Raw genomic sequence first — 20,079 nt, 5'->3', positions numbered from 1 at the left:
GTACTTTGTAGTGAGCTACTCAACGAGAACTCTGAACCGTCTAACGCTGAAGGCAGCTGCTCTTGCCTCGAGTCTGGAGAGCCGAAGAGGAGAGCGGCACCGCTCGTCTCTGCGGCGCTCTCGTCCTGGCTGCCTTTGGGGAGAGGCGCGGGCGCGGGCACGCTCCAAAACCTGAAGCCAGTGCTGCAGTTGCTGTAACACGTTGGCATTGACAGAGTCACGTATTTGAAATGCCAGAGCTGATGTTCAGAGCAAACCTGCAAGTCTGATAAAATTTGAACAAACTTGGTGGCCTGACTGGGGGTAGGACACGGTGGTTAGCCACTGGTGGGGCCGGGGGCGGGTAGCGCTTTTTGCAGGTAAGAAAGTCTCTAGCTTGTTTGGTTCGTTTTATATTTGAATTAATATATGTAATCCATTGGTATTATCAAAATCTCCTGGTAATATACTCACTCTTGATGATCCCCAACAGCTAATGAATAATCACAAATAAATCCTAACGGCTGTGAAAGTGTTTTTTGGTCTAATACCTTCATAGCCAAATTTTACACGTTTTTCACAGTATATTCCTTGTTTCCATCTGTTTTCCCAAAATCATGTTTGTATTCAGCTAGCTGTGCTTTCCAGACTGTTAAATTGCATCTAAAGTCTATTTCGTCTTTTGATTCATGAGTCTGTAAATTCACATGAGATCTCATATGTAAAATACTTTAATGTCACGATATGACCTGTGACCAGAGTTTACACGTGCTGTTGAGTGTGATCCTCCTGGGAGGGCCAGCAGATACAACAGCTCATAACACTCTGTTTAATGTTTTCCCTTTAAGAACTCATCAGACTTTTTAGAGGACAAATCTAATAGCTATAAATAAAAGCAAAAATATAAAAGACAATAAATAGAGCAGCAGCTCAGTTTCATTTTTAATCAATTAAAAAAGCCTTGGTACTGGCTTCTTCTTGATACTACTCCTGCCTAGGTACACCGTTGACGTCTGCTGTTAGGGTGTTTTTCACTGCAATAGTGGCATGCATGTGTTCATTCATATCTGCTTTGTCTGTCTTTTACTATTGCTAATTTCTTTTTCTTAGCTTTAAGCAGCTTGAGAAATTCATGGTAACAGTTTAAACGTTCAGGAATTCAGAGTGAAGTACTGAAAATGTAAAAAGAGATTAGTAGAAAGTTTGGGGATTTTTTTCTTCCTCTATGTAACATCTGAGTTTACAGATATTTTTTCTTTGAAAATAATTATTAACTGCACAATCAGTGACAAATGCAGAATGTTGGAATAGCAATAAGGAGACATGAGCTTAAAAGGCACAGAGGTAAACACTAGACATGTACTATTTCAGAATTGCACCAGATAGCAAAACGTGTGTTTATAATGCCTTAATCGGGCAAGTACCATGAAACAAAGGGTCTGATCCTCAGTTAGGCTGGTATCTGCCCGCTGTCATTCTTCAGTGGAGGTGCTTTGGTTAAATCTTGGAGAAAATGGATCTGATATTGATTGTCAAGATTAAAGAGGAGGTACTTGGGTATTAGGAATCAGACCATTTTAGCGTCACGTAACAAAGGGAGAATGATTTTTTTTTTTTTTTAAAAGGAAAAAAAAAGCCACAAGAGAAGGGCAACAGAGAAGTAACAAATGACAGCTCAAGCGGGGTTTCATATTAGGAGAGAAAGCGGTTGTGAAACGGCAGCAATTCTGAAATCTCTTTGTCTAACCTGCCCTGACGCTTGGCAGAGTAGCTGGGAAACGAGAATTGAATTTGATCTCTCGGAGGTCTGTGACTTACTAAAAACTCCATGTGAAAGAGGCAGGCGCTCCTCAGTGGAAGGTCCATTCTTTCCTTTGGAAAGAAAATTTGACCATGGTTTCTTTCCCGCTTTGGAGAGCTTTCTGCAGTCTAATTTACAGCAATTAGCACTGCCTGCCATCTGTCTCGTGCTGCGCTGAGCTTGTCATTTGGTAGCAAATAGTGCCTGCATGAACACCTTGAATTCATTCATATTCAGCACACGTTCAGGTTTTAAGAGTTGGCTGTTAACGTTTTAATATAGTCTCTTGAGGAACTGGCAAAATAGAAAATGATGTAGACCTTTAGGTGTTGATGGTTGAAAAAGATAATCCAACATAAAAACCTTGATGAAAGCTGGTATTAAAATATCGGTTTCTGAAGAGGCCCAGTGTACAGAAGCCCTGTCTTTTCATTACAATTTTATCTCTGGTAATTTAGAGAAAATGTTGTCTTAGCATCATTGTTCCTAGATATGAAATCGTTAACTGGGTTTCAAATGGCTTGAAGAAAAAAGACTGGCTTGCTGTTTTGTTTTTACTTCTAAAGACTACTTCTGTAATTGTCATGTGGCCTGTACTTAGCGTCTACGGGAAACGTGAGATGGTAGCATGATGCTGCTGTTGAGCATATCACAAAAGTGCCAGGCATTCCTTTCATTAATATTTTTAAAATACTTTTAAGAAATTTTAAAGAAACTCTAGAATGCAAATTAAATCAGATTTTCTAGACTTTGTAATATTTCCAGCTGTACTGGAAACGCCCAAGAATAGTATTTCTTAAGGTATTGTCACTACAGCCAGGAAGCAGTAAGATGTATGAGAATAAGAGTATGACTTTTTTTTGTTTCAGGCACACGTTCAAGTTGAATACTTCCAGCTAATTGTCTGGTTGTCCTAATACATAAATTATCTTTTTCCATGAAACTTTGCAAGATCTGATCCTGCTGGAGCATTATTAGGAAAGGTGAAAACTGAAGACACGTTGCAGAAGATGCTAACGGCTTTGTGTTGGTATTGCCTGCCATTGGTACCGCTGTGATCTTTCTGTCCATGTCTTCATACTTTTCTCCACTTCCTTTGCCTTAAAATATTTCTCTCTGCTCTGATGTCCGATTATGATATATAAAAACTCAGTCTGTAAAGAAATTTAGGTTGATATTGTAGCCTCTGAATATAAAAAGCTGTCACTACTAATGCTTTCGGGTCCTCTAGTAGTGTCATTTTTCCAGTGATAACAACATCATTGCAGGTTACAGAAATTAAGTAACATACCTCAGTGTACACTAACGCTTTGTTTGTTCTGCTTGCTGGTTACCTTCCCCTTATTTGGCTGGGAGGGGGACGGTAGACGAGTGCGTTCCCGGTGCTGGAACCCTGGCGACCGAGCAGGTGCCGTTCACGCCGGAGAGGACGTGCTAGAGGCCAAGAAGACTTGCTTAGCGCTTAAATGCATTGTCAAATAGGAAACGTGGTTTCCAGTGAACAGGTTTTGTGGGACAAGGCAGGAATACAGAGAAAACTATCAGAGTAAGGATCAGACTGGCATCTGGAATGCCAGCACAGGCTGAAGAGATAGGTTATGACTTTCATTTGATAGTATTCATTGGATAGATATAACCTGCTAACTAATTGTTACACACCACTTGATATTAAGAAAATGGAAAAGGACACAGGCTTCTGTCTTAAGTGAAGCTATTAAACCAGTAGATTTGGGTGGGTTTTTTTAGCTGCTTCTAGTTTAAACAGTAAAAATCAGAGTATTTTAGTATTAAAATATTTTGGCTTAGAGGTGTCTAATACAACTAACAATGTGCTTTTTCATTTCATGTTGAATCTTAGCACTGCTGATAGAAAAAATGTCACTCTTTCAGAGGTACATTTATTTTTAATAAACCAAGGACTGTCTGAGAGGGGAATAATGATATGGGTTTGGTATACCGTAGGTACATGAATTCTCTGCAGAGAATCTATACTTTACTCCTTTCCATTAAAAATGTCTTTCTCTTCATTTACAAAAACACCTTACTTAAATACTACCATAATTGGATTTATAAGCAGGGGATTACTGGTGTGTATGTATGCATATATATATATGTATGCATATATATATATAGAGAGAGAGCATATAGCACTATATAGTGCGTATAAATAGTAAAAGAAAGCAAGCATGTGCATGCAAGCGAATGCAAAAAGATACTCAGCCATCCTCTTCCGTTTCCTTCTTCCTCACTGCTTCTATTAATATTCTGACATGCAATAAACGGCTGATTTAGGATTCTGTTGTGATAAAAGAGGTTAACTATCTCTATAACACTGCAAAGATTAGTATGTACTGTAGCATGTGTTGCAAATTCTTAGGGTTTGAAAACATAGTAAGAGAGATTTACAGCCTTGGATTCATATTAGCCCACAAGTTGTAAGTGCATAGCTGACTATATACCTCATCCTTGTGGTAGGATTGTTAATGATCATGCACGAACGTCTGTGTCTGCGATATGCAAGGGTGGTGCATGCATCCTCTGTGTGCAAATAAATGTGAGTATGTGTAAGTGAAAGGCGCGATAAAATGGTGGTGGTCAGTGCGCGTGCGTCTGGGAACACGTTTGGCAGGTTCTTGCAGAGAGCGGCGCAGAGCAGCGACGGACGCCGTCCAGGGCAACGCGGGTCCGGGAGAGCTGTCAAGCTCCTGGCGCAGTCCTGCTGCAGCGCCGTGTTCCTGGCTGCCGGGTCTGCCACGACCTGCGCTCGCCGCGCGCGGCTGCAGCCACGAGCTGTCTGCGCCAGCGAGGTGAACCCCCACCGTCCAGCTCTATCTGTTGAGGCACAGAACGCCCTAACTGATATTTTATTCCTGATTTTGTGCTTGCATAGATTATAATGCATTGAAATTAGAATAGCTAAGTGAGCTTTCTTTGAGAAATCAGTATGCCCAGATTTTTGTTTGTCCGTTTCCTGTGGTCAGCTGCCAAAGCCTGGGGAACTGAATAGGCTAAGGGCATAAAGAGGGGGAATAGATGTTTCTAAGTTGATTTTACAATGAGGAAAAAGCCAAACCGTTAAAAAGCACAGTGGTACAAAAAGCTCTGTTACTCTGCTAGGAATGATCAGTCTGATATTCAAGGAGGGGAAAAAAAAAAAAAAATTGGTATGAGATTAGAAGTGTAGCATCAGGTACTGTAAACAGACACAGCTGCGCTGGGAGCTTCCTTCCCTTCACTTGTCCGGAGTGTCAGAAGCCATTTCTTAAATGCATGTTGGTTGGTCACTGTCCATTGAAGTTGTGGAAGTCGAGCAAATCCGGGTTACGCTTCTCAGCAAGAGCAGTAAGCAGCCTGCTTCAGACCGGAGAACATGGAGATTGGTCTAAATCGTGACCAGCTGGCAGAAAGTGATTTCTGCTCTTAACTGGGAAATGGGAGAGATTTGCATGTTTGTGCAACAGAGAAATCAAATACTTCTATGTGGGAAAGCTAGAATGAAGAGTAAGCAGATTTATAATAGCTTCAGGCCCACCATACCTGGTAGTAACTGTGCAGTTTCACTGAGGTTCTGTCCGGCCAAAGATCTGTGTCACGTTCACTTCGGTTTGGTGCTCCGTTCTTAATTTTCAGTACAAAAATAGGTTTTGCTACTGCCTGACATGAAATCTGTTGCAAAGTTACAGAAAATATATTTTGTAAAAGACAAGGGCGCTGTCCTGCTTTGAAAGGAGGTCAATTATTAGTACTTAAAACGTGCAGAAGTCAAACAGAAGTTGAGTTAAACATCTGAATAAGGTTATTCTCTAGGTTACTCTCTACATGGGGTTGAAAACACATAGAAAGACCTGGGGGTTTTTGTTTTGTTTGTGTGTTTGTTTTTAATAGGTTACAACCATCCATCTCTGATAAAGCTTCTACAGCAGCCACAGAACTTGGTAAGTGATTTACATCTTTAAGCATTTGCAAGTCCTCTCCCTCCTTGTGGTTGTCTTTTTTTTCTCTTAAACTGATAAAATGCCTTAATGAATCAATTTGGACCTGCTTTCTTTATTTCTCAGGAGATGAAGAAAGCTCGGTAGTGCTTAAGAAAACATAACAAATCTGAGGATCTACAAGTAGTAAACGTTTGGGTGATGGAGGCACTTTATATATTTGCAGCCAGTTTTAAATCCTGTTTCCTTCAAGCATAGTTTTTCCAGTTAATTAGCTGTGTTCTTGAATGAAGATTTTTTTGAGTCTGAAATTTGTTGGAATCTAACACAAGTCCTTGAGAGAGAATGTAGTATTCAGAATATGAGAATAGTGATTTTAATCCAGAATGCTGTAAATTTTGGTCGCCAGGGGGTTATTTTGTTGTAGTGGCTGGTTCACACTGCTGGAGTACTAATGGTGCTAACGAATCCACCACCATGTCCTTGAAAAATTAAAATAATTAGACTAGAGCAACATGATTATTTCACAGCAAAGTAACAACTTCTTGAATGCTTAAGTAAAGTATCTGCCTATTTTCTGTAATAGTCTACTAACAGTCATTGGAAACAACCTGGTTTAAATTATGGAAACTTTGAAAATAAAGTTGCATTGTAATTCAAACGTCATTTTCCCACTGCTTGGACAGAACTTGTGGATTCCATAATCATCCTGTGCTTTTTTCTTAAGTCTCTAACATTAACAATAGCTTTTGTGGGTGGTACATGGATGTATGTGCACAGAGATGTGATGTAACCGAAACCCTGGACCACAGCTAGGTGAAACTGAGCTGCACCGGCGCATGACTGCAGATCAGTGTATTCCTGCCGGTTGTGCGCTCTGCAGTGACTTGAGCCACTGGTTCTGCAAACCAGTAATCGGCGTCCACGCGGCTGGTAAGGGCTCAGCTCAAGCGAGCCAGGTCCCCCTCGTACCTGCGCTCCCCTTCCTAAAGAGCCCGTCGGCTCACCGCAGAAAAGCGTAAAGTCGGGGCCGGCGCGTGAAAGAGCGCAGACAGGCGCGTTCCTCGCGCTGATGTGCTTTCAGAGTTCTCATTCCTTCAGGGTTGAGAAGGTCTGCCTTCCCCTGAACCAAAATGTTTCAGATTTTGTAAAAACCACCGTGAAGGCTAGAGATGCCAGAGCTATCAAAGACAGCTCCCGATAGCATGGAAACACTAGTATTTCTAAATATGTATGTTACCTCGGAAAAAAATTATTTCTGAGGAGAGAATATCTGTATTGTACTAATGTAGTGGTAGGCAAAATCAGACTGAAAAAAGCCCTGTTGTCCGGTGGCAGCTTTTAATTTGTCAGCTGGAAAAGGGAAGTTAGTAGGCTGCCGACTGCAAGCCTGGAGTAAAAGGAGCTACCTCCAAAGTCCAATACAACCAGCGCAACCAGGACCCATCTCTCCCACACATGAGCATCAAAAATGTTACCGGTACCCTGTTTCCTTATCTGAAAGCTGCGTTAGCTCGGTGGAGGGGCTGCATTAAGCCTGCTAGCCTGTACCTGGCTGCACACTTAGGATTTCTGGCAGTGTAGTCTGAGCACGGTGTCAGCAGGACGTCAACTGTGCAGTGCCGTAAACGGACGCGTGCAGGGGAAGCATGCAGCTCTGAGGCCAGAGAGCTGTGAAGAGGCAGAACCTGTGGAAACCTTCGCTGCCGACAGGATGGTGTGTGGCCGTCTGCCTGCAGGCAGCGCCAGCTGTATTATGAAAATGCATTAAACTTATTTTATTTTATTTTATTTTTGAGTGATTCACATTGAGGTAGGGCGCTTGTTTGTTGTTAGCAATGGGATCGACGTTTTCTTGTAGGGGTTATTTCTTAGGTTTGTTTTTAATGCTCCACGTGATCTCTTTATAGCCAACTAATAAAAAACAGAATATGCATCCATTCATTTGAGACCATAGCAGCTTGATATCAGTGTTGTGTTTGTCTCAGTACTGAATATGTCATTAACAACAAAAGAAAAATATATTTTTCTACTTAATGGCAAATGTTGCCAATTGACTGGGACAGGCAATAATCAAATTCAGAACAGATTTATGTGCTCATATCTCTAATTTTATATGAAAATTTCTTTTTAACCTGAGATTAAACAGTCAAGTCAGAGTTCTCATAGGTACTAAACAAAAACTTAGTGTTAATCTGCAACATCCTTGTTTAGATTTCTTTTTTTTTAAGCCTGAATCTATTGACATAAACATTGCTTTGGAAATAACACACTTGTACAGGTTATAAAATCCTGTACAACTTCTCTGAGCAACCTGTTATGCCACATCACTGTCCTCATGGCGAAGAAGTTTTTCCTTATAGCCAGTTGCTCATTCTGATTTATGCCTGTTGCCTCTCGTCCTCCCGCCACGCGCCGCTGAAGAGCTCGGCTCCATCTTCTGGAGAACCTCGGCGTAGGTCCTGGAAGGCTGCCTGCCTGCAAACGCTTCTGTGATGACTAAGGCTCAGGCAGCGACACCGATTTAATTCTGCTGACTGATAGGGAGAGGGTCAGTTTGGCGAAAACCGTTCTGGGAATCAGGCGTGAGTTCCATAGGCAGTTTCCCTGTAGGCTGTGAAAATGCACTATTTGGAGAGTGGCACTATTGCGGCATTAATGGCTCCTGGTCCAGGTCAGACCTAAATCACGAAGCAGAAAAGGAGAGGAAAGAATACTGTTAAACTGAGATACTAGAAATCTACGGTTGTAATGCAGAGTAAGGACGTAGCTGTAATTCAGGCTGAAGCACTGAGAAAACTGATTGTGCAAACTGAAGGCACTAGAATAGGAAACGCTTAATTGGAGACATTTCCAGTGCAAACTAGTGAGTTTCATAAAAGCAGTACGCACTTGAAAAGAATCTTCACCAAGGTGTCTCGAAACATCGTACTCGGTGCTCTTGATTAAATGCACGTGGCTGATTCCTGAGTGACGTGCAGGGTAGCCTCTCTCCCACCACCTCCTTCGTACGCTGCCCGCTACCGTACGAGTCAGAGGCGGCCAGAAGGGAGACAGCCTGCTGGCCTACATAAGCTTTTTGACAGAGATCTATTTTACTGCAGTGCTGTGTTGCTGATCCTTGCCTGTGGGTTATCTTTCTCAGGGGTAGACCTGATCCTTTGAGTCCACCTGTGTGTGGTTCCCCCAGATCCTGTATCTTAATAGTATCTGGAGGATGTTTATAACCTCAGCGTTCTGAAATGGTCTCACTTGAAGCTCAATAAGGAAGAAAGTGGTGCTATCTTAATTTAATTTAGTTTTAGCTACTCAAACTGAAGGCAAGTTATTAAGATTTTACAGTACATTTCCTGTGTTAAAATTGAAAAATGAAAATTGAGATTGAGTGAAGGAATGAAACAGCAATACCGAAGAGGAAAGATGTCATTAGCACCTTGCATGCACCTTTTATAAGGTGCTCTGCAAGAGTAAAATACTAAGGATTAGACAGAAAAATGTATTCAAAGACATGAATATTTTCCTGTTTTTAAAACTCCTTGTGCCATGACTGCAAAGGTTTGGGCTGGTGTTTATAATGCAGTGAAACTTGTCTTGATATCAACATGGTGATATTCTTCCTGTGATACTAAAAATAATTTTTCTTCCCATGTCTTTTTAGAGCACCTTTATCAATAGACCTGCCCTAGGGATTTTACCTCCAGAGAACTTTGCAGAAAGAGTGAAGGAATCTTTGTTATCAGTAAGTTCAAGACAACAGTGATCGGTTACCACGTTCTGTGTTTAGGGACACAGGCGTATCAAGGGCTGCTATTGATTTTAATAGGTAACGTTATGGATTAGCTGCCCCCTTAGTCCACCTGCGTTCCCCCCTCCTAGAGACTGGAAGCAGCGAGTAAAGAAGTCAACCCTTTTTCCCCTGACTTGGCAGCTGAATGTGAGAGGATGAGGCAAGTGCTCTGCACGGATGCCACCTCTTTCATTCCTGCTTCAAGACCTGATGACAAAACACGTTTTCTCTAATTTCCGTTTGCTGTGCTTTCACAAGAGGTGTAATAAGCGGCTTCTGTTTGTCCTGATTTAAGTTTGGACATCCTTGGGGCTCAAACTGAGTGAGCCCTCTCAGCTGCCGTTGGAATCAGTTTTCCTTTTTCTAGGCTCAGTTTGTCTCCCATTATATTTAAGCTGGTGATGTTAAAAGACAGATCGGTAGGTATTGTGTTCACCTTGCGCTACAGCTGTGCTTAATATTTTGGAATAATTTTCTCTCTTTGACAGGTGGCTCCTAAGGGTCTGTCACAGGTTATCACCATGTCCTGTGGATCCTGCTCTAATGAAAATGCCTTTAAAGCAATATTTATGTGGTACAGAGTAAGTAAAAATACTAAAAGGTTTTTACAAGTTGATATGTAGAAATCGGTATTTGTTCATTGTCAGAACTGTTATCGTACGACAAAGTAAGGCATGGAGGTTCTTGCGGTCATATCATTTATTTATACTTCAACCTGATAGAAAATTCCTATTTAAAAACTCCTCACCCAAGCTTTTGATTTCTTTTGACACAAATGTAGAAATAAAAAAGAAAAGGAAACAAAGAAAACACGTGAAGCAATGCTGCTTCTTCTCCCCTTTCCATTCACCACGTGATCACCAGTGGTGACCCAGTGGTGTGTGGTATGATCGCCTTCCTGCCCTTCTGCTAAGGGCTGGTCCTGATAACGTTCACAGATGGGCAGGAGGGGAGGGCCGCTCTCTGTCAGCTCACTCCTGCACTACAGGAGAAAGAGAAGTGCCTCTCGGGGAGGCAATTTCCAAAGTGTAGGTGGTTTTCCTTTAGTTTTAAGTTAAATCATGGCTGATGGGATACAGAGCAAAAAACTATTTGGAAGGTCTGTCCTTGGGGAGAGAAATCTGAGTATTATTTTGTTTTCCGAACTTAAAGGCAGATGTATGATAGGATGGAGAAAGAGCTTTGGAAGGGGTCACATGATAAAATACACAGCAGGTAAGGCTGATTTGGGTCCAAGTCCTCCTTTTTAAAAAAAAAAAAAAAAAAAAAAAAAAAAAGCATTTGTGCCATCTCTGTATATTTGTAAACCCCTGGGTTGATTTCAGCCAGAACTGCAGGGGTTTCAAAGAACTGTGTTTCTACAGGCTTTGTAAAGAGGTATCTGGGGAGAGAAACCTCCAGAACTGTCTTATCTAATAGGTGACCTTGTTCTGAATCTCTTACTAGATATCTGACGACTTGCTAGTGTGCCGAGTGCAGGGAAATATCAATCGGAGCTCAAAATACAAGACCCAAATCTGGAGAAAACCTTTAGTAGTCCGTTCACTAGTCCTACTGTAGTTCATGGAATTATGCATCTTAAATTTGTTTGTCCTCTGAAACGTAGATTACAGTCAGTATCTAAAGGCCAAGCTCCGCATCTTCGTTTGGAATACCATCATTATTAGTAGTTTGGAATACCATCATTATGGTAGTTATGGAATACCATAAACGTAGTTTGGAATACCATCATTATTAATGCTGGTACTCAGCCACAAGTAAAGTGCTATTCATTGGTCACAACTGAGGGAAAACTATTTGTTATTTTTTTGCAGAGCAAGGAGAGGGGCCATAACAACGTCACAAAAGAGGAACTTGAGTCTTGCATGATTAACCAGGTAAGACTTTTTTAACCACATCTACAGATGTATTGCTGGCTTGGTTTATAAGGGAAGGTTAGAAGAAAAATTGGTTTTCCTATCTCTGAAGTGGAATCACAGTTTTGTAAAATTTAGGAAAAGGTTAAATACGAGCTGCTTCCAACAGATGTCGAGCTTTGCTGCTCATGTTCTCCTGCATTCTTCCTGATGGTGAATCTTGGGAAAATCTTTTTATTATGAGATAGCATCTGCTAGAGAAGGGTCCAGGTGATGGATGGATCCATGGAGATAGTTAATACATGCCGACTTTTTAAATAAAATAGTGTTAAGTAATTTTTCCAGAAGCTGTGATTTTATGGCTTAAAAGTAATCAAAGGGTTGGTTAAAATTTGACTGACTAAATGTTAACAACATAATCCTGCAGCATCAGGAAATTAAGATGCAGCTGAAAAGCCTCTAAAGCCCCATTCAGCTTTGACCAAAGTAGTCTTACTCTTGCCAGTCATAGAACTTTACATGCAACAGTGTATTTAATCTCCTTTATAAGACAAGTATCTTGGAAATGAATAACCTGCTGGTTCTAGCCTGATCTTTGGCACTTCTGTGGTGACACAGCATTCAATTCATTCACGCTGCAGTAGGGAACTTACTTGGCTTTAAAAATGTGAAGGATGTTTAGGTTTTTTGTTGTGGGTTTTTTTTTTCAGAATTATTTGTTAAAGCTGATCAGTTCTTTCATCTTGCTCACAGCATGGTCACACACATGCTTGTGGCAATACAAGTAAGAGGATGGCACATCGTGACCTGAAGGAAAAGGAATTTTGCACTGACATCAGCACCTAAAGACTTTTGTAATATGATGATCACTTTTTATCCAAGTTTAGCTATCTAAACATTAGGTTTCTAGTTTGAGCCAGTTCTCTGAATTTTTTTTAATAATTGTGGAGAGAGGGAATTTTCTGAAGACAATTCATCCCCCTTTCTGAGATGAATCCAGTTACAAATATTGGAGCCGTGGGCTTGTTCCATGAGGATGGGTACAAGATTAAAGGCTCTAAAGAGCGTGTAAATGTGTTTCACTGTAAAACAGTGAAAATCCTTCCGCTCTTAGGTTAAGATACAGACCATAAAGGGAACTTCTAGTTTAAAGGCCAGGGGGAGAGGTGTTCACCCAGGTATATCCTTTTAATAAATTCTAGGTAGTTATAATGCTTCCATGTACTTTGTCATGGTCCTTTTTCATCCTTTGAAGAGTAAGCTAACAAGAACGCAAAGAAGTTTTGTGCTGGTCTGAGTGGGCCCTGAGTGCAAACGCTCAGACATACACTTACAAATCACACACTTACCCTCTTTCACTACTCTGCTGTTTCTCAGTCTTGAAGGAGGTTATCTGGGAGGTCTCTAACTCACGTAATCCCAGGGAAGTTGCTTATTAGCTTTTAGGGAATCTACTATGTGCCCGTAGCTTGTACAAAAAGGGGCTGATTGTACTGAACCTGCAGCTTTTGTGTGAGTTCGTGTGTAAAGCAATTTTATGATACAGTATAAATTGCCAAGTACTCTTTGATGATGTACTTTACAGTATCAGGCAGTTTTTAATGGATGACAAATTTATTTGTTTAAATGGGTAAAATATAACACTTTACAGTACCTGATGGTTTGAAGAGGAAACCTACCGGCATGCTGTGGGGGGGCAGCAGCTTGGGTCAAAGCATCCGGCTCCTCTCCCACCCCGGCAGATGCGTTTTGGCCGGTGGGTGGGTTTGGAGCAGAAGGTGTTCTGCCTTACGTAAGGCTGTCTGCAGCTGCGCTGGTGGGAGCTGCACCGCCATCTGTCTGCGGGATCCGCGCTGTGACATGTCTGGGTTTGCTTTCAGCCCCCCGGCTGCCCCGACTACGCGATGCTCTCCTTCATGGGTGGATTCCATGGAAGAACCATGGGTAAGAAAAGCACTGCCAGCCACGTTTTCCTTTCCTTTGCTGCTTCTCAGCTGGTATTAGCCACTGCAGTAAGTTATTATCTCACTGTAGTTTTTGAAAAGTAGTTATTTTCGTAGACAGGTAGTATCAGTGGAAGCTGTAGGTTTATTGAAGGCCTGCCTTAGAAGCCCCACCAGCACTGAAACAGAATATTTATTTTGAGTGACAGTGATTTAATTTTGGATTTTTTGAATATCTGTTTTCAGAAGATCCCTTACTTTCGTTTTGGATCCAAGTTTTCCTATCTGTACTAGTAAAAACCAAATCACGGGCTATAATTATTGCAGTATACAAATGATGTCGCTTCTTTCTACCATTTTAGATAGGATTAGTCCCTATTCTAAACATGTTACCTAACACTGCTGTAACTCTGAGCTTTGCAGCCAGTGAAACTCATCTAGTCTGTTGCTAGCATTGCTGTTCTGTAAATCAGATTCACACAGATTCTGTTCTTTTGGAACAGCGTACTTGGAACCCGATGCTTAAAAGTTAGAGCAATTCACTTAACCTTGACTCGGAGTCCAATTACTCAGTGTTTCAGAAAATCAAATAAAAACATAGAGCAATTAAGAGAGAAATCTTCAGTCTTGGCGTCAGGCAGCTCTTCACCTCTTGGTAGCTTTCTTTCTGTATTCTTCCTAGTCAGGTACGTTGTTTAAATTCTTGTTTTTCTGGGTTTAGGTTGCTTAGCTACAACTCACTCTAAAGCAATTCACAAATTAGACATCCCCTCATTGGACTGGCCTATTGCACCATTTCCAAGACTAAAGTATCCTCTGGAAGACTTTGTGAAAGAGAATCAACAGGAAGAAGCCCGTTGTTTAGAAGAGGTAAAAAATTCACTGGCAACCTTCTGTTGATTTCATTTTGAAATAATGAATAGCGTTAGCCGGATTAGCTGCTCTTCGCTGAAAGAGTGTTTTCAGGGATTGGAACAGCATGTGACTAAAACAGCATTCACTGTTGTTTACGGTTAGAAGTTTGTCCCTGCCTTTCCAAAGAACAGTCAGTTTACTGTGAATAACAAAGGTCTGCATGAATCATACCAAAGTGAAATTTCACATACAGGAGTATCCCAGTGAGCTTGTCTGCCACATCTTGGAGAGGGATGCGGACTAAGGCAAACTCGGTGAGTGCAATCACCTGAACACAGATCCTGTAACAGCTGTTCAGGTTTTTCAGCTTTTCTGAAAGACAAGTCTTCTAGACTAGCTGGTTTAGACTTCTAGATAGTCTTCTAGAGTAAAGTTCTGATCCTACAGCTACAGGGAGTGAGTGAGTAGCTGAAAATGAACCAGAGAGTATTGCAGGGACTCTGTGCCCTTCCTAGCCCAGGAGGAAGGAAAACTGGGCAGAACAGAGAGGTTAACCCAAACTGTGTCCAGGTACCAGAATTGGAAGATTCCCTGTTGGGCTCGGTGGGATCCAGGATCTGTCACTTGCAAGGGCTCGCTCTTGAGAGACTGCGGAGAGGAACGAGGCATAACGTGCCCTGTGACTGGAACAAAAATAATGCTAAACCTGGAACATCTTAACTAGCTACCCAAGAATGGGCTGTGACGGCCTGAATGGAGCACAGCAGCACTGCACGGCTGGGTGCGCGGAGCTGGACTGCAGGGAGGTCTCCCTTGTAACTTGTGTAACTCCAGGGAAAATTAAAGCATAGCACATTGCTTCACTGTGTTTGCTCCAACGGCTTACTGGGGGGAAAGTGGGATGCAAAAAATCAATCCACAAGCTTGAAATCATTGTTTAAATAAAATGTTGAACACGTAAAAGATTTCAGACTGACTTACTGATGCCCCTTGGGAAACATTGCTTTATACAGGCTACACAGGTTGTGGGCCCTGAAAGCTGGAACTGAGATTCCAAGCACAAATGGCATTACTCATCTCAGCAGCTGGCACTACAGGGTTGATTAAAACTTCTCTTTAAGCCCTAATCAGCAGCAGGATTTCTGTACTATTTCATCTCATTAAAGCGCCTACAGTGAGTGACTAGAAAAAGCGACCTTGCCAGACTGCCTTCTTAATACATTAGATGAGTTTTGTGTTCTGACACAGCCTGCTTTTTTCTTCCATACTATTTGCGTGGCATGACAACAATGGTGTAGTAAACTACAGTAGTCTCCATGACGTTCAATTGAAATTTGATAGGTCTTCCAAACCGATGTTAATGTAGATTAGCGTGTGAGCTAAACTGCTTTCTAGTTAGAATGTGGTTTACAATACGGTTTAAACTTTAGCATAATTTGAGAACGAGAGTACAGTGTTCAGTCCTTGTGCTTCCTGAGGCCTTCATAGCCAGGAATGGCCTTTGCATCAAGAAAGTTGAAATTCTAGCGTTGAGGTCTAATCCTTCTGGGAAGAAATGTGCTAGTGCCCTGAAAGAAAAATGTAACATCAATATTTGATTTTTAGGTAGAAGATCTGATTGTGAAGTACAGGAAAAAGAAGAAAATTGTGGCTGGAATCATTGTAGAACCAATACAGTCAGAGGGTGGGGACAACCATGCTTCAGATGACTTCTTCAGAAAGTTACGAGATATTGCCAGAAAGGTAATCAAATATTTCACTGCTCCCTCAGAGGTAGCTGAACATGCAAGTATGTGTTCCTGTCTGCAGACTTCTTTCCCCTCCTCCCCCCCCCCTTTCCGCTAAGGCATTTTGAGAGCTTTCTCACAGGCCTCCTCGGTAGCCGTTGGGATAGTTCCATATATGCATTCAGATATAAGCAGTCCTTATAGTCAGCACAGTACTTTCTCTTTATTTAATGCACCCTAAGTGGTTTCCTCAGTCAAGTAAGTTTTCTCTGGGGACAGAGAAACTATTCAGACCCATTAACTATGGGTTAACAACAAAGTACTGTTCTTTAAATGGTAATGCTGACTTGCTGAGCGGTTTCAAGCAATTCCAGAAGAAATGGGTATGGATAAGGGTAACTCTTTGTTGAGGGTAACTGTTTGTAAGGGTAACTGTTTTTAATTGCAAAAAGAGCTGAGACAGAAACACAAGCTGAGTTCACCTTTAAGTGCTGATGTTCCAGTAAGTCAGCAATGAAAAAAGGCAGATGTCTTGATACTTGGAATGTAAAGTTACCTGCTTAGAAGTGATGGCCCTCAGTAAGACCTACTTCATGCTTTTTTTTTTTTTTTTTAACTCAAACATTTGTCTGAGAAACTAATGTGTGCTTGCAAAGAAGAGCATAGGTGACATTTAGAAAATCCTGTTCTTCCCTGAGAAGCAGCAGCTTTTCCCATTGTTAACTACTGCTCGTAACAGGGGGATGTGAAGGGAAACAAGGTGAACTGATTTGTCTTGTCTAAAAGCTGCCCAAAGTACTTAGCAGTAGGTTTAAATAAACACCTCAAGGTTTGGCTTGACATCTCCCTGTCCCCCAGTCTCAGTGAAATAGTCCTTTGCATAAAGAAGCACTTTGCCAGCTAAAATGACTGGTTCCTTCAGCAGACTCATCTGAAAAGGCAGTTCTTCTAGGATGATTTGAGGCCCCTAGACTATGCTGCTGGTAGTGCCTTTATGCCACAAATGCCTGGCTCAGATTGGAGGCAGAGACTTCTTATTTAAAAACAAACTAGAACATGAGAGTCTCTTTGCTTCTTAATGCTCTATTTCTGTCTAAGGCTTTGAAAATTGCACCCAGACTCCTCCCGGATGTTTTCAAGCATCCTCTGGAAATGCTCAAGGCATTATGTTACTACATAAAAACATGTACTGCGCTTGTGGACCTATGCAGAAAATGTTTCTGGTGCCGTTCTGAAAAACAGCCAAATTTCTGACTGTGAAATCTAATCCAAAATGAGTTGACAGACCAATTAGGAAATACTTGGCTTGTCTTTGTTCACTGGCAAAGTACTCTTGCTTTGGAAATACGGACTCACGTTGCCTGTTCTCTCCATCTATCTCCACAGCACGGCTGTGCGTTCTTAGTGGACGAAGTGCAGACAGGAGGTGGCTGCACAGGAAAATTCTGGGCGCATGAACATTGGGGCCTGGATGATCCAGCTGATGTGGTAACGTTTAGTAAGAAGATGATGACAGGAGGATTTTTCCACAAAGAGGAGTTCAGGCCAAATGCTGTAAGATTTTTTTCAGTTAAACTTGGACTTTGTGCTAACTGGTGGTCCATTCTTGAGTAACTGTAATGTACTGGATCACGGGAGAGGCAAGCTTTCCTTCAGTAATGCGAGTTCAGCTAGATGGAGCTGCCACTTGCTAGATGTTTGCTCTGTGCTTACACAAAAGCGGATAGCAGGTTTGCTTCTTTACCTGTAGCTCAGTCTCTTTCAGTCACCAGGGTCATAAGATTGGTAGGAAAGAGTGGAGAACTGACCATAGCCTTTCTAACAAACTAACCTTCAGTACCAAATCTGGCCACAAATTGACACCTTTTTTGGTACAGCAACTTGGTATCTTCAGAGCTTGCATGTAAGCACATTCTGTCAGTAAGGTTTCTTCTTGATAGTAACTTCATTTTAGATGTAATAAATGAAAAACATGAACTAATGGGGGGAGGGGGATAGAGCTTGAACCCAAAATCTGTATAAGTGATGCTGATTCCCAGGTCATCTATAGCAGTGTTTCAATGAGATGCCAGTTGCAAGAGAAAATACACTAAATCCACAGCATACAGTAGTCCTTCTCTGTTTCTGCTGAGCAAGGCAGGCATCGTCTTTTGCTCTTACAACAGCAACAAAAAAAAGGCGTCGGGGAGATGAGAGCAAGTTTTTTGATGTACCAGCTATTTGTGTTATCAGTTTGATGGCTCGCTTTTCTAAGCGGAGAGCATTATGGTGATTTGCCTGTTAACATGTTCCACCGCTCTTTCCACCCTTTCCTAAGCCGTATCGGATTTTTAACACCTGGCTTGGAGAGCCATCGAAGAACCTTATGCTTGCTGAAGTTATTAATGTTATTAAAAGAGAAGACCTTATAAACAATGCAACCCATGCAGGGAAAGCACTGCTGACCGGGCTGCTGGATTTACAGGTAAACATTTGGAAGGCTTACTAGCTATATAAAGGAGAAAAGTAAATTAGGAACAATTTGCCGATCAGTTAGGATCTGACCTTATACAGCTTAAACACTCTAGACTGAGGGCATCTCCAGCTGGCCACTAGACCAGTGAATCTGATCATAACTTACAGGTTTAGGTACTTCAGTGCAAGGCTGAATAAATGTGTCCTATTTTGAATTGAAGTAAACTTTCTTTTACTGATGTAAGAATGCCGGTCTTATATGGCTGTTCTTTTGTATAATACTGTTTTTATATAATAAAGGGCCACCCACAAAATACCTGAAGGTATGAACTGCAGCTAGTGCAGTTATTGTGCTAGCAGTCTCTGTTATTACAAGCAGCTAGCATTTCACTGTCCCCAAATTTTTTTCTAAAGCAAAGTGCCTTCATATTCTGTTACAATTCAGTTGGGCCTTTGGGCAAGAAAATTATTGCCTTCCCTTCTCAATTTTGCAGCTTCAACTGTGGAGCCCCCCCATGAGCAAGGCAAAGCAGCCAGACATCTCAGGGCAGGTTTGCACATGCTGGCCTCTGAAGGCACCTGTGCAGCAAGAGTAAGTGTAGGGATATGCCCAAATGCAGTCCCTGCTGGCTCTATAACTTAAGGACATTGCAGAGAGAAGAATGTAAAACAAAAAAAAAAAAAAAACTTCATGCTTTGGAAGGCCAGAATACAACTTCTACTATCAAAAAAGGTTACTCTTAAATAAAACAGGAGGATTGTAATTCACTTACTAGTGGGACAGAGTACACATTGTGTATGTTGTCTTACCACAACATAAGGATGAGCTAGTTTCTAGCCCTGTTCCAGGTTGTTCATGTTCAGGTTTGCCCAGGGTACGTTTTCAGATGTAAGCTGATTTATGCTCGCTTCATGAAACTCAAAGAAAGATTTCCCTTGACCCAGCTCAGGGGGTGCAAATTCATTCTCACTTCCTGCCTCAGATGTTTAGCTCCTTTGTAGAGAGAACATGAGAAATCTGCCTGCACTACAGCTCTAAAGTCTATGGCTATCCAGACTGTTGTCAGAAATGGGTGAACAGGGCACAAGGTTGTGTCAGAAAATCAGACTGTGCAGTAGTTTCACTCCACCAGAATTGAGGAGGAAACAGCTTTTCCATGGGGCATACTGCGTGGGCAGAACTCGCTACCAGGTGCCCTCCGTTTCAGCAGCTGCCATACGTATTGCCTTACCTCTCATTGCAGGCTCGTTACCCCCATCTAATCAGCAGAGTGAGAGGAAGAGGAACGTTCTGTTCATTTGACACTCCAAATGATGCAACTAGAAACAAGTTAATTACAATAGCCAGAAACAAAGGTAAGAAAGACTGTGTGTAAATTAGCCTCAAAATGATAAACAGCTGGATATATAATGCTTTAAATTTTCCTTTTCCTGCATGGCCTAATGTGCACTATGGCACTACAAAAGCAAGTTCTGAGGAAACTGTAGTTTATTTTAAGTGTTATTTTCATAAACATCTGAATTAGTCAGTTGCATGGGGTGCGTACAGAGAGATGCTCGCGCACACCCACAGCTGCGCGCACACATGCACAATGACTACCTTCCTCTTTATGTCTGACCTTATTGGAGGAGACTATGCCGGGCATGTGCTGTTTCTCAGCATCTCTTTCATATTCCTCTGCAGTGAGCTGAGGTGAAGCTATGCGTGGCTGGCTTCCAGAAACAGATCAGGATAATTAAGAGAA

At 41.7% G+C, this 20,079-nt stretch overlaps 1 protein-coding gene across 18 annotated transcripts in view; it reads left to right on the top strand.

Annotated features, from left to right (window-relative positions):
* The window catches only part of ABAT (4-aminobutyrate aminotransferase), a 73,426-nt gene that overhangs the window by 50,079 nt on the left and 3,268 nt on the right, over positions 1-20,079 (top strand). For all 18 annotated transcript variants that reach the window (XM_068908576.1, XM_068908584.1, XM_068908592.1 and 15 more), the window contains 10 exons: positions 5,666-5,715; positions 9,371-9,451; positions 9,988-10,080; positions 11,314-11,376; positions 13,236-13,299; positions 14,020-14,168; positions 15,759-15,896; positions 17,267-17,434; positions 18,198-18,344; positions 19,579-19,690. In XM_068908576.1, the coding sequence (XP_068764677.1) occupies positions 5,666-5,715; positions 9,371-9,451; positions 9,988-10,080; positions 11,314-11,376; positions 13,236-13,299; positions 14,020-14,168; positions 15,759-15,896; positions 17,267-17,434; positions 18,198-18,344; positions 19,579-19,690 (1,065 nt within the window). The remainder of the gene's footprint in view (positions 1-5,665; positions 5,716-9,370; positions 9,452-9,987; positions 10,081-11,313; positions 11,377-13,235; positions 13,300-14,019; positions 14,169-15,758; positions 15,897-17,266; positions 17,435-18,197; positions 18,345-19,578; positions 19,691-20,079) is intronic.

This window comes from Struthio camelus, chromosome 15 (assembly GCF_040807025.1).
Source record: "Struthio camelus isolate bStrCam1 chromosome 15, bStrCam1.hap1, whole genome shotgun sequence".
NCBI classification, from domain to species: domain Eukaryota; kingdom Metazoa; phylum Chordata; class Aves; order Struthioniformes; family Struthionidae; genus Struthio; species Struthio camelus.
This window is presented reverse-complemented; position numbering and strand designations above follow the sequence as displayed.